The following is a 13,523-nucleotide window of genomic DNA, read 5'->3' as shown; positions in this document are numbered from 1 at the left end:
TTTTGGGGATTTTCAAGACGGTATTTTTCTTGCTCACACTATTTAAAAGCACACGTGGGCGTCCATAACGTAGGTTTTTAATCACGTGGCCAGCAGTGACGTCACGTTATGAAGCCTCCAGTTCAGATTCTGTCCGTCACAATTTTGCTAGTTCGGAGCAGTTTGGAGCAGGAAGTGACCATATTTGGACGAGCTGGGGGAGGAGCAAGCAGTGGATCTGACTGATCTGATTGGAAACCTGACTACTTTCCACCCACCAATAGTTGTAAACTGACTGCACCACAGGGCTGTCAATCAAACATACACGCCCCCCAAAAACACATCTTTTCTAAGCTTATTTTCCAATTAATGACGGGATTATTTTCTTTTATTGACTTTGTATTTGATGAGAGAAGTTAAATGGGAGTATATGGAGCCGGAGGCTTTTTGGAGCCGACCTCTAGTGGCACTCGGTGGTATTGCAGCTTAAGGCACTTCTGCATCGGACTAATTTTTCAGACCTGGAAGCTACAAACACGTTTCTATACAGTCTGTGACTATAACGTAATCTCTGATTCTAGCTGTGACTCTGTGACTGTCGTTTCCTCCCTTCAGGGTTTCCGAGTGGATCTGAGCTGCAAACAGCTGACTGTGGACTTCGTCAACCAGTCGGTGCTGCAGATCGGCGGTCAGGACGTGGAGGGCAAACGCAGCGATAAGACCGACTTCGCAGAGCGCCTGGGAGCGATGAACCGCCGCTGGCAGATCCTGCAGGGCCGCATCAACGGGCGGGTGAGAGGAGAACCTGTCACATGACACAGAGCAATCATTAATCAGTGCAGCGCAGAGCGGTGACAGCTTGTTCTGTAGATGCAGTTCCTGGAGAACCTGCTGGAGATGTGGCTGGAGTACGAGAGCAGCGTTCAGGCGCTGAAGTCCTGGATGGGGACTCAGGAGGAGAGGCTGAAGAGGAAACACCGGATCGAGGACTTAACGTCCGTGCAGAACGCTCTGAGAGACTGTCAGGTGGGAGGGTTTATCTTTTATTTCTGTTTTATTTAAACATCACAGCGACTCCGTTTTTAATGTATGGAGGGAAAACTTTTTCAGGAAATCGAGGAGCTGGTGAACGAAAAGGAGAAAGAGCTGGAGAGAGTGGAGGAGCAGGGCTGTGCCCTCGTTCAGAACAAGACCGACGAGGCCTGCGCTATCGTCATGGAGACGCTCCAGGGTGTCAATCACACCTGGGCCAACCTGGACCACCTGGTAGTTTCTGCTCTGTTAACACTTCATGTTTTTAATGTGTTTTTTTGGTTCCCGTTTACACTGACTGTCTGATTTCCTCTCCGTCAGATCGGGCAGCTGAAGATCAGCCTCACCTCCGTGTCGGATCAGTGGAGTCTCTACAAACGGGCCTCAGAGGAGATCAACGGCTACCTGATGGAGGGGCGGTACTCAGTGTCCCGCTTCCGCCTCCTCACGGGCTCCCTGGAGGCGGTGCAGCTGCAGGTGCACAGTCTGCAGGTACGGGAGGAGGATTTATTCACCATCAGGAGTGATGTTATATCGATTGTACTGTGAACTGTGTGTGTCTATGTGTGTGAAGGATTTGCAGGAGGAGCTGGAGAAACAGGAGAGCAGTCTGAGGAAGTTTGGTGCCGTCACCCACCAGCTGCTGAGGGAGTGTCACCCGTCGGTGTCCGACTCCCTCAACAACGCCCTGAAGGACGTGAACGCGAGGTGACCTTGCACACCTTTAGATCTTCATTTTTCCTCAAAGTATTTAAACGTTAACTGTAATATTCTTTTACTGCTCTGCGTCAGGTGGACGGGTCTCCTGGAGGAGATCGCCGAGCGTCTCCGGAGCAGCAAGGCTCTGCTCCAGCTGTGGCAGCGCTACAAGGAGCTGTACGAGCAGAGCTACAGCAGCATCCAGCTGCAGGAGGAGAAGGCCGACCAGCTCCTGAAGAGCAGCTGCAGCAAAGACATCGCGGACGAGGAGGTGTCCGACTGGATCCAGGAGTGCAGCGTGAGACACCGAAAAACAACCGTTCACTTGAAAGCCTTCATAAAAAAAACAACCTCTGATACAAGTTAAACAAACAGTTTGTGTGTTTTGTGTTGATTCCTGAACAATAAATAATCCTGGCTCTTCCTGGTGGTTCTGTCAGGAGCTGCTGCGATACCAGGCTCCGGTCCAGGCCTCCCTCCAGGTCCTGCAGGAGCTCGGAGAGCAGCTGAAGCAGCAGGTGGACACGTCTTCGGCGTCGGCCATCCAGTCGGACCACCTCTCCCTCAGCCAGCGGCTCGGTGTCGTGGAGCAGGCGCTGACCCGGCAGCTCACCACCCTCCAGGTTTATATCAGACCTTTGCATTAAAGTAGTCGCATGATTGGTTCTGGCTGTGCGCTGACAGCCTCTGTTTCCTCGGGCCAGACCGGCGTTCAGGACTACGAGACCTTCAACCAGCAGCTGAAGTCTCTGGGCGGCTGGATCGTGGAGGCGGAGGAGGCTCTGAAGGTCCAGGATCCAAACAGGTCCACCGACCTGAGCGTCATCCAGGACTGCATGGAGGAGCTGAAGGTTGGTTCTGGCTCTATTTTTCTGTTGGATCGTTGTTCTGTTGCGCCGTGAGGTCTAATCAGAACGGTGCTGTTGTGGATCTGTCGCAGCGCCTCATGCTGAGGTTCAGCAGCATGGCGCCGGAGTTGGAGCGTCTCAACGAGCTCGGATACCGGCTCCCTCTCAACGACTTGGAGATCAAACGCATGCAGAACCTGAACCGGAGCTGGTCCACGGCCTCGGCACAGACCACGGAGCGGTTCAGGTACGCTTAGAGACAGACGTGGCTTCAAAGGTTCTGAATCTGGTTGTGAAAGTAAACCATTGGAGACACGACATTCACACGTGTTGTTTGCTCCGTTGCAGCAAGCTGCAGTCCTTCCTGCTGCAGCAGCAGACCTTCCTGGAGAAGTGCGAGACCTGGATGGAGTTCCTGGTCCAAACGGAGGAGAACCTGGCTGTGGAAATATCCGGGAACTACCAGAGTCTGATGGAGCAGCAGAAAGGCCACGAGGTCCGAGTCCCACATCCGCTGAAACGTCCCGAATCAGCTGCTGCGATTCTTTTTTTATTAACGATGAATGTTTTAATCTCCCAGCTGTTCCAGGCGGAGATGTTCAGCCGGCAGCAGATCCTCCACTCCATCATCGGGGACGGACAGAAGATGCTGGAGCAGGGTCAGGTGGACGACAGGTACAACCCCTCCGATAGGTCCGCCGCTCTATGTGTTTAACCTCCATCGCACGCCTGTTCATACCCTACGTCTGCCGCAGGAACGAGTTCAACCTGAAGCTGACTCTGCTCAGTAACCAGTGGCAGGGCGTGGTGCGGCGGGCGCAGCAGCGGCGGGGCATCATCGACGGCCTGATCCGGCAGTGGCAGCGCTACAGGGAGATGGTGGACAAGCTGCGCAAGTGGCTGTCGGAGGCGGCGCACCCCGCCGAGGCGCTGCAGCCGGGGAACACGGTGCCGCTGCAGCAGGCGCGCTGCATGCTGGACGCCGTGCAGGTGAGTGCAGCGTAGAGGTGCGGCAGGTAGAGCGGAACGTCGGGAGGCACGTCTGACGGTGAGCTCTCTTTTGTCGCAGCTGAAGGAGAAGGTGCTGCAGCGACAGCAGGGCAGCTACATCCTGACGGTGGAGGCCGGCAGGCAGCTGCTGCTGTCGGCCGACAGCCGGGCGGAGGCGGCGCTGCAGGCAGAGCTCACCGACATCCAGGAGAGATGGAAACACGCCAGCAGCTGCCTGGAGGAGCACAAGAAACAGCTCGCCACCCTGCTGAAGGTAAAACTGTTAAAAGAAGGTTTCAAACAGCTCTTTACTGAAGCTCTCTGATGTTTCATTTTATTTGTTCTTCCGCATTTCATTTATCTTTCAACTTTATTTTTAACTTGCATCTTAAAAACTTTTTTTTTGTTCTTTTATATCTGTTTTTTTATGTGACACAAAGCTCTTTAAGCTGCATTTATAACAAAGTTTATTATTATAAAAAAAGAAAAAAAGAAACTGGAGTCTCAGGAGACTCTGAGGGGAACTCTTTTCTTTTTTTTTACAAATTTTCTTAACTTGTGGTTTGAGTGAGGAAAGTCCAACAAAGTGCTTCAAGAAGAAACATTTTTATAATGTTACTGCAGCTGATGTCTGAGTCTCCTCCGTGTGTTGCGTTCAGGACTGGGAGAGGTGTGAAAGAGGCATCGCCGCATCGCTGGAGAAACTGCGAGCCTTCAAGCGTCAGCTGTCTCAGCCTCTTCCTGATCACCACGAGGACCTGCAGGCCGAGCAGATGCGCTGCAAGGTGACTGAAACGTCACTCGAAATGAACAATGGACTTTAAAATGAGCTTTTATCTGTTAAATACCGCTGCTCTTCTTTCGGGACCCAGGACCTGGAGAACACGTTCAACGGCTGGACCGGAGACCTGGCCCACCTCACCGTCCTCAGAGAGTCTCTGTCCTGCTACATCAGCGCCGAGGACCTGTCTGTCCTGCAGGAGCGCATCGAGCTGCTGCACCGGCAGTGGGACGAGATCTGCCACCAGGTACGGACCGGTAGAGTGCAGTACAGTACACCCCTCAGAACCTCCACACGTCCGACTGTCTGACTACTGTGTGCTGCGTATCTGATGAGCGACTGCAGGATCATTTAAACTGAACAGTGGCTCGTTCACAGACGTCACTTTAAACCCACATCCTGACTGATGCACATCTGGATCAAACAGCAGCCCCTTGTGCAGTTTCAGACTGAGTGTTAACATACTGCAGATTTGATTTTAGTTTATTATTCTGTTTATTTGTCAGAGTTAGATTAGGTGATTTAGATTTAGACTTTATTAATCCCACAGTGGGGAAATTTGGTTGGTCACAGTAGCATAGAAAAACAAAAGGGTGCACACTATATGAAAAACTTATAAGATGCGTATAAGATATAAGAAATAAGATAGATTAAAACAAATATATTTTAGAAAAAAAAATTAGAGCAATGAATAAATACACACACTAAAAACATTTTCTTTTAAATAAAATGAAAATAAATAAATACAGTTCGGGATGAATGGAAAAAAAGTGTGAGGTGCTATGGAATGAACATGAAATGGTGAGTTAGCATGCAGATTTAACCTCATCAGAGTCAGACAGAACATCTGAAACCCCCAGTTGCATCCTGTGTGAGATGAAACACACATTACAGGAAACACGCAGGTTGCCTGGTGCAGCGATGTCTGCAGCGCTGCTTTCTTTCTCAGATGTATTTACTGAAGTTTTGCATCAGCGTTATCGATGGTCTGACATGCAGCTCGCTGTGTGTGTGTCGCTCTGTAGCTGTCGCTGCGCCGGCAGCAGGTCGGGGAGAAGCTGAACGAGTGGACCGTGTTCAATGAGAAGTACAAGGAGCTCTGCGAGTGGCTCACCAACATGGAGAGCAAGGTGTCGCAGAACGGCGACATCAGCATCGAGGAGATGATCGAGAAACTGCGCAAGGTAAACAGGAAGTCGATGCGTTTAGCTTCTGTTAGCACCGAGCTGCTCCGTTGTTAAACCTTCTTTCTCTTGTCTGGTGTCTCAGGACTACCAGGAGGAGATCTCCGTCGCCGAGGAGAACAAGCTGCAGCTGCATCAGCTGGGAGAGCGTCTGGCCCGAGCCAGCCATCAGAGCAAGGCTAGCGAGATCGAACAGAAGCTGAACAAAGTGAGCGACCGCTGGCAGCACCTGCTGGACCTGATCGGAGCCAGGTGAGGAGAACGTGTTCGCCCCCGGGCGCCAGCTTTGTTCTGCCGCAGGAGGACGTCTGCTGTAATTCTCCCGAAACGTGTTGTTTCCAGGGTGAAGAAGCTGAGAGAGACTCTGGTGGCCGTGCAGCAGCTGGATAAAAACATGAGTATCCTGCGCGCCTGGCTCGCACACATCGAGGCCGAGCTGTCCAAACCCATCGCGTACGACTCCTGTGACTTCCAGGAGATCCAGAGGAAGCTCGACCTGCAGCAGGTGACTCCGTCGAGTTTTGAATATCTGCAGCGCTGCAGTATAGATTCTTTTATAGCAACGTTTGTTTCACTGGTTCACATAGAAATGAGTTTCAGCTTTTTATTTGCTGTCTGCAGAGATTTCGCAGAGCTTCAGGTGTCCGCAAAGATCCTGTTCAAATGTCGTGTGTTTTATTTTCGCAGTCCTTTGATGGAAAAATGAGCTCTTATACTCCCTCCTGCTCCTCCTCCTCCTCCTCTTCTTCCTCCCCATCAGGAGCTCCAGCGGGACATCGAGAAGCACAGCACCGGCGTGGCGTCCGTGCTGAACCTGTGCGAGGTGCTGCTGCACGACTGCGACGCCTGCGCCACCGACACGGAGTGCGACTCCATCCAGCAGGCGACTCGCAGCCTGGACCGCCGCTGGAGGAGCATCTGTGCCTTGTCCATGGAGAGGAGACTGAAGTAAGACGCAGACAGCTTGGACGGCAGCTTCTTCTTCCGTTTCCGTTACATGTTTTTGATATTGATATCTCCGCCTGGTAGGATCGAGGAGACGTGGCGGTTGTGGCAGAAGTTCCTGGATGATTTTGCACATTTTGAGGAGTGGCTGGCCACTTCAGAGAAGACTGCAGCTCTGCCCAACTCCTCAGGAGTCTTGTACACCGTAGCCAAGGAGGAACTCAAGAAGTTTGAGGTATTAGAGACAGTCACTCCAGGAAACCACCATCTGTGAAATATTTGCAGGAACTTCCTGCAATTTTGCAAAATTGCAGAAACAGAAGCTCTGCTAAAAGTATTCAAAACAAAACTGACCAGAATAACAGGAAGTGACGGGGTTTGTGGGAAATGTGGTCTTATGATGGGATTGAGGAATGTGTTAAATGAGTTTTCCCCACATTTCCAGCTGTAAGAGACTGAACTTTGTTTTAGTGTTGAATGGATGTGATTTAAAAAGTATGTAAAGCTCTTATTTTTATATTATTATCACAGGAAGTTGGCACATATTACTCTATCAGGTAGCGCTTAAAAGAAACACATTGTTTTTCCTTGATTTGCGATTTTACAGCAAAAAAAAAAACTCCCTTAAATCTCCACAAAATTACATAGAAATGTTTCATTTTGTGGCAGATTTTCTCAAACATTTCAGTGAAATCACAGCGTAACTTGACTCCTATTTTGACGTCTTTTCTGAAGATTATGTGTTGGTTCTGTGTCTGCAGGCCTTCCAGAGACAGGTCCACGAGAGCCTGACCCAGCTGGAGTTGATCAACAAGCAGTACCGCCGTCTGGCCCGAGAGAACCGCACCGACTCGTCCTGCCGTCTGCGGGAGATGGCTCACGACGCCAACCAGCGCTGGGACAACCTGCAGAAGAGGGTAGCGTCCATCCTCCGCAGGCTCAAGGTGCAACAACGACACCCCCTCGCTGTTATCTTTTTAATTCGGTGACTGATGAGGCTACGACGCTTCCCGAGCGTTTACGCTATCAACCTCTGCTTCTTGTCTGCAGCACTTCATCAGTCAGAGAGAAGAGTTCGAGACGGCCAGAGACGGCATCCTGGTGTGGCTCACGGAGATGGACCTGCAGCTCACCAACATCGAGCACTTCTCTGAGTGCGACATCCAAGCTAAGATCAAACAGCTCAGGGTACATTAGAAGCTCCGCCCACTCCGTCACGGTCCCGATTTCATACTGTTTATGTAGATTTGGATCTTTTAGAAACTCTCCAATGTGCAGATATTTGAAGCTGCACTGAAGTTCTCATCTGTAAATGTCCTCCTTCCTCCTCCTCCTTCCTCCCTCTGTGCCGCAGTCGTTCCAGCAGGAGATCTCCCTGACGACGGCGAAGATCGAGCACATCTTCCACCAGGGGGAGGCGCTGATCGAGAAGAACGAGCCTCTGGATGCTGCGGTCATCGAGGAGGAGCTGGAGGAGCTGCAGCGCTACTGTCAGGAGGTGTTCGGTCGGGTGGAGCGCTACTACAAGAAGCTCATCCGCCTTCCTGTAAGACCGATTTTATTCTTTTATTTATTCATCGTCTCTTGTTTTCAGCACTGACTTCTGTATTTTAAAGTTTATTTCGAGTGTACTTCCCGACCTCTCGTTCACCTGCAGCTTACGGACGACGACACCGAGGTTTCCTTCTCAGACCGCGAGCTGGAGCTGGACGAGCCCGGCGACCTGTCCAGCCTGCCATGGAGCGAGCGGCTGGGCGAGGGCTTCCTGTCCCCGCTGCCCTCCTCCGGCCGCTCCGCCTCGCTGGCGGCGCAGCTTCGCACCGAGCGCTCGGGTAGGGACACGCCCGCCAGCGTGGACTCCATCCCCCTGGAGTGGGACCACGACTACGACCTGAGCCGCGGGCTGGAGAGCGCCAGCCGGGCGCTCCGAGAGCAGCAGAGCGAGGAGGGAGACTTCCTGCAGCGGCCCGCCTCCGGCCTGTCGGGTCAGTTTCTACGCACACGGGGTTAAAGATGCTCTTGATAAACATTTCTAACAGTTGTAATCTTGAATAAATGTTCAGTTTGACCTCTGAGAGATTGAGGAGGAGAGTGGGATGACGCTGCTGCAGCTTAAAGCCAGCAGCTTGTTTTGACTGGCTGCTGAATCTTTCTACTGTACGATGTTTCTTGCAGATGTAGTGATCCCTGAGAGCCCCGAGGCCTTTGTTAGACTAACAGAACAAACTCTGAGGTCCTCCACCGGTAGGCACCTGCAGACGCCAGCGGCTGCACTGATAGCTCACTCACCGGCTTTTGTGTTGATTTCCCCTGTGGGCACCACACTTCCTAACACCGGGGGACAGGACCGGTTCCATTCCTCCGTCCTCACTGCTCTAAACCAGCAGACGGAGATGGAACCGAGCCTCGCCCCTCCTTCTAACCTGCTTCCCTCCTTTTGGTTTGACTGGCGGTGTGCTGTGCAGCTAACCTCTTTGGGTTTCTTTCTGTGCACTTTGTGTTTTAGAGGAGCATGTGTTGTTTGATCACGGCGAGTCTCGGAGGGGGGGGGGGGACTGCAGATTCGTTCTCAGAGACCCGACCAACCTGCACTCTCCTTCCTCTCGCTGTTCGCTCTGCACACGGTGTGTTTTCTCCGTCTGTGCGTGAATGTTTGAATCTGCGCGCGTGACCAGCTGCTGTCGTGTCAACAGGGGAGGCGGCCTCGGCGGACATCCACCCGCTGGACGGCGGCCGCTTCCAGCTGCAGCAGACAGACGGCGGCCGCAGCCGCACGCCGACCAGCGCCGAGATGGACGCCTCCTACATGGGATACGTAGGTGTTAAGTCTGAAAGCAGGAAGTGTGTTTGCGCTTCTCCTCTCCTGCGACGCACCGAATGTCCGTATTTGTGCTCTCAGATGCGGCTGCTGGGTGAGTGCCGTGGCAGCATCGACACGGTGAAGAGGATGGGCGTCGAGCTGAAGGAGGAAGAGGACACGGTGTCTGGACTGGCCGATCCCAGCAGCTCCGAGTCCCAGACGTCAGGTGAGCTCCCCTTCCTGGAACCAGCTGGCACCTCTGGGCGCCTTCGGCTGGACGCAGCTCACGCTGCCCTTTTGGTGTTTGCAGGAGTGATCGAGCGCTGGGAGCTCCTGCAGGCTCAGGACCTCAGCAAGGAGATGCGCACCAAGCAGAACCAGCAGCAGTGGCAGCAGCTCAACTCGGACCTGAACAACGTGTGGGCGTGGCTCGGAGAGACGGAGGAGGAGCTGGAGCAGCAGCGGAGACTGGACCTGAGCACGGACATCCAGACCATCGAGCAGCGCATCAAAAAACTCAAAGTATTACTGGTTTTTGTGTAATAACTCGTTCAGATTTACCGCACATCAGTTTCCTCTTTAAATAGTTTAAATGAATCTGCAAAGGGTTTTAAAAAAGCTCAGCTGTGCGTCATCGTCGTATGGTTTCCTTGTGTTGTTGTGTCATCTCTGAGCCGTTCCGTTTGTCTCCAGGAGCTGCAGAAGGCGTACGACAAGCGTAAAGCCATCGTGCTCTCCGTGAACCTGTGCAGCGCCGAGTTCCTGCAGACGGACTTGGACGAGTCGCGGCAGCTGCAGGTGAAACTGAAGGACATGAACAACCGCTGGGACAAGCTGGGCAGCTCGCTGGAGGAGTGGAGGTCGTCACTGCAGGAGGCTCTCATGCAGTGTCAGGTGGGAGCGGCTCGGGTTCTGTATGATGACACACACACACACACACACACACACACACACACACACAGCTGCATCTCTACATCCCTGACGTTCCTCTGGTCCGCAGGAGTTCCACGAGATGAGCCACGGCCTGCTGCTTTGGTTGGAAAACATCGACCGCCGGAGGAACGAGGTGGTTCCCATCGACCCGATCCAGGACAGCGACACCCTCCACGAGCACCATAAAACACTCACGGTACCGAGCCATGACATCGTACTCTTGCTTGTCTTTTACTTCGTCCTGTCCCAACGTAAACTGTAAAAAAAAAAAAAAAAGTTCCTTCCTCAGATTTAAATGAACGTAAACACGGTGAGGGTGAACTCTGATGTAAACGGGTCCGGTTCTTCTTCTGCTTCGGACTCACGTGTTGATTTTCGCACAGAAAATCCGCCAGGAGCTACTGGACTCCCAGCTGAAGGTGGCGTCGCTGCAGGACATGTCTCTGCAGCTGCTGGTCAACTCTCAGGGCAGCGACTGCCTGGAGGCCAAAGAGAAGGTCCACGTCATCGGGAACCGCCTCAAGCTGCTGCTGAAGGAGGTGACCCGGGACCTGAGGGAGCTCGCCAAGATCCTGGACATCACCAGCAGCCAGCAGGTAGTTATTAGTTCATTAGTGCACGTTTTTTTTATTATTTGTAATTTAGTCATATTTTCTCACTTTGTGTATATTTCTGATTTCAGTTTAATTAAATCAAAACACCATGTTTACATTATATAGGTACAATAATGGAAATTATCATAGGAATTATTATAAATATTATTATAGGTTTTATTAATGTTATTATAGATATAATTATAGATGGTATTATAGGTATAGTTATTAATGTTATTATAGGTATTAATATAGATGTTATTATAGGTGTTATTATAAATGTTATTATAGGCATTGTTATAGATGGTATTATAGGTATAGTTATTAATGTTATTATAAGTATTATTATAGATATTATAGGTATTGTTATAGATGCTATTGTAGGTATAGTTATTAATGTTATTATAAGTATTATTATAGATGTTATTATAGGTATTGTTATAGATGGTATAATAGGTATAGTTATTAATGTTATTATAAGTATTATTATAGATGTTATTATAGGTATTGTTACAGATGGTATTATAGGTATAGTTATTAATGTTATTATAGGTATTATTATAGATGTTATTATAGGTATTGTTATAGATTGTATTATAGGTATAGTTATTAATGTTATTATAAGTATTATTATAGATGTTATTATAGGTATTGTTATAGATGGTATTGTAGGTATAGTTATTAATGTTATTATAAGTATTATTATAGGTATTATTATAGATGTTATTATAGGTATTGTTATAGATGGTATTATAGGTATAGTTATTAATGTTATTATAAGTATTATTATAGATGTTATTATAGGTTTTGTTATAGATGGTATTATAGGTATAGTTATTAATGTTATTATAGGTATTATTATAGATGGTATTATAGGTATAGTTATTAATGTTATTATACGTATTATTAAAGATGTTATTATAGGTATTATTATAGATGTTATTATAGGTATTATTATAAATGGTATTATAGGTATAGTTATTAATGTTATTATAAGTATTATTATAGATGTTATTATAGGTATTATTATAGATGGTATTATAGGTATAGTTATTAATGTTATTATAACTATTATAATAGATGGTATTAAAGGTATAGTTATTCATGTTATTATAGGTATTATTATAGAGGGTGTTATAGATATAGTTATTGGTGAGATGCAGCGTTTTGCATTATTTTATTTTCCAAAGGGAAATTATAGAAATTTATGTTCTTTATAATAAAATAAAAAGGGGCCATGTATCTCTACCAGACGGCTACATGTTTGACCGCAGACCACTTGTTTTCCCCCTGCTGCCTGACGTCCCCTCTCACTGACATGTCCTCTCTGTGTCCATCCTCAGGACCTGTCCTCCTGGTCATCGGCCGATGACCTCGACACGTCCGGTTCCCTCAGTCCGGTTTCTGGGAGGAGCACGCCGAGCCGCCGGCGATCGGTAACGTTGAACGCTCCGTGCACGCGTCGCTCTGCGAGGGCAGTCAGTAACAGACAGTAACAGGAGTCCCTGAACGCCCTGCCGAAGGCCAGATCCACCCTCGTCATCCTCAGACCTCTCCTCCCACCTCTCTACCCTCCACCCCGCTTCACCCACATTTCCCCACCCGGTTCTCTTCATTCACGTCTTTTTACTTCCTCCTTCCTGTTCTCGGCAGACAGTTTGTCTCTCAGACAACTTTCTTCTTCTCTAGTTTTTAACCTGGTAGACTTCCTGTCAGGAAGATACCTTAACAAGTTTAGTGATGTAGCATGACGCAGCGTTTTCTCTCCAGTCCAAATAAGCATGTCGCTGCTTCGACTGTGTGTGTTACTGAGTGTCACTGAGTGTCATGCATCACCGTGTGTAGTTTGACACGCTGCACCCCTTCAAAGTAAAAGCACACTTTGAAAAGCACAGGTTCCTCTTCACGTACAGTTCTGTTGCTGCTCTTCTTTTCATTATTTTTTATTCATTTTCATCGATAGCTTTGTCTTGATTTGCCTGGACTGAAACATACTTTCTTTCTTTCACCCCAAACCCCCCCTCCCCCCTGTTCATTGCAAACAGCAACGGGGCAAATGTAGTGAGTCACAGCCCGGACCCTGTGAGAGCAGTCCACGCCACAGGTACCGTTCTGTTGGTTTCTAGCACCCACCGGAAGATAATGGAACTCATCATCCCATGATGCACCTGGAGACCCGGTCCAACATCTATTTATTTAAAGGGTTTTAAATTGTTGGAGCTCATGATCGTGACTTCCATTATCTTCTGTAAGTCTAGACGCTGTGTGTAAGTAGGAGAGCCCCCCCTCCTCCCGACCAGACAGGACGCTCTCTCCTCCGCCTCGGCTTGTTAATGTTGCTAACCAGAGGGCTGATGTTTTAACACACATCTAACACGCGCGCACACACGCACGCACACACACACACCTTCTCTCTCAACCTGCGAGCCAGTAAATGTCTGCAATGAACAATGCAAAGGCTGCACACTCTTCTCTCTCTGTGACATTTCTTCTTCTGCTGCTGTCAGACCGTCCACCTCCACCACCACCACCACCCCCCTGACCCCCGACCCCCCTCTCAGTCTGTCATCTGTGACTCCTCTCAGGTCTCCATCCGTGTAGTTGAAGGGTCACTCCTGGAAAGAGTGTTTAGGTGTTCCTGCATCACATCAATCAGTTTATTCAGAGTAGATACGTTTGAACCGACCGCGACTCTGTACGACGACTTTAAATCTGCTAATTAACATTACTTATTCTCCT

At 49.4% G+C, this 13,523-nt stretch overlaps 1 protein-coding gene across 8 annotated transcripts in view; it reads left to right on the top strand.

The window, feature by feature from the left end:
• Nucleotides 1-13,523, top strand: part of syne1b (spectrin repeat containing, nuclear envelope 1b) — a 67,408-nt gene that overhangs the window by 52,327 nt on the left and 1,558 nt on the right. For 5 of the 8 annotated variants that reach the window (XM_069711603.1, XM_069711598.1, XM_069711600.1 and 2 more), the window contains 33 exons: nt 595-771; nt 850-1,005; nt 1,090-1,245; nt 1,333-1,503; nt 1,586-1,719; nt 1,804-2,008; nt 2,151-2,333; nt 2,415-2,561; nt 2,651-2,805; nt 2,907-3,054; nt 3,139-3,233; nt 3,314-3,548; nt 3,628-3,822; nt 4,208-4,333; nt 4,421-4,576; nt 5,355-5,513; nt 5,599-5,765; nt 5,856-6,018; nt 6,274-6,461; nt 6,543-6,693; nt 7,220-7,402; nt 7,509-7,646; nt 7,813-8,004; nt 8,116-8,443; nt 8,634-8,702; nt 9,152-9,273; nt 9,358-9,484; nt 9,569-9,780; nt 9,952-10,152; nt 10,259-10,387; nt 10,575-10,787; nt 12,128-12,220; nt 12,830-12,888. In XM_069711603.1, the coding sequence (XP_069567704.1) occupies nt 595-771; nt 850-1,005; nt 1,090-1,245; nt 1,333-1,503; nt 1,586-1,719; nt 1,804-2,008; nt 2,151-2,333; nt 2,415-2,561; nt 2,651-2,805; nt 2,907-3,054; nt 3,139-3,233; nt 3,314-3,548; nt 3,628-3,822; nt 4,208-4,333; nt 4,421-4,576; nt 5,355-5,513; nt 5,599-5,765; nt 5,856-6,018; nt 6,274-6,461; nt 6,543-6,693; nt 7,220-7,402; nt 7,509-7,646; nt 7,813-8,004; nt 8,116-8,443; nt 8,634-8,702; nt 9,152-9,273; nt 9,358-9,484; nt 9,569-9,780; nt 9,952-10,152; nt 10,259-10,387; nt 10,575-10,787; nt 12,128-12,220; nt 12,830-12,888 (5,333 nt within the window). The remainder of the gene's footprint in view (nt 1-594; nt 772-849; nt 1,006-1,089; nt 1,246-1,332; nt 1,504-1,585; nt 1,720-1,803; nt 2,009-2,150; nt 2,334-2,414; nt 2,562-2,650; nt 2,806-2,906; nt 3,055-3,138; nt 3,234-3,313; nt 3,549-3,627; nt 3,823-4,207; nt 4,334-4,420; nt 4,577-5,354; nt 5,514-5,598; nt 5,766-5,855; nt 6,019-6,273; nt 6,462-6,542; nt 6,694-7,219; nt 7,403-7,508; nt 7,647-7,812; nt 8,005-8,115; nt 8,444-8,633; nt 8,703-9,151; nt 9,274-9,357; nt 9,485-9,568; nt 9,781-9,951; nt 10,153-10,258; nt 10,388-10,574; nt 10,788-12,127; nt 12,221-12,829; nt 12,889-13,523) is intronic. The other 3 variants (XM_069711604.1, XM_069711601.1, XM_069711602.1) reach the window with 2 other exon arrangements.

The sequence above is a fragment of the Brachyistius frenatus genome, unplaced genomic scaffold, assembly GCF_029030835.1.
Source record: "Brachyistius frenatus isolate BFR_SWC_R1_liver_20210118 unplaced genomic scaffold, ASM2903083v1 Contig_102, whole genome shotgun sequence".
Classification (NCBI taxonomy): Eukaryota; Metazoa; Chordata; class Actinopteri; family Embiotocidae; genus Brachyistius; species Brachyistius frenatus.
This window is presented reverse-complemented; position numbering and strand designations above follow the sequence as displayed.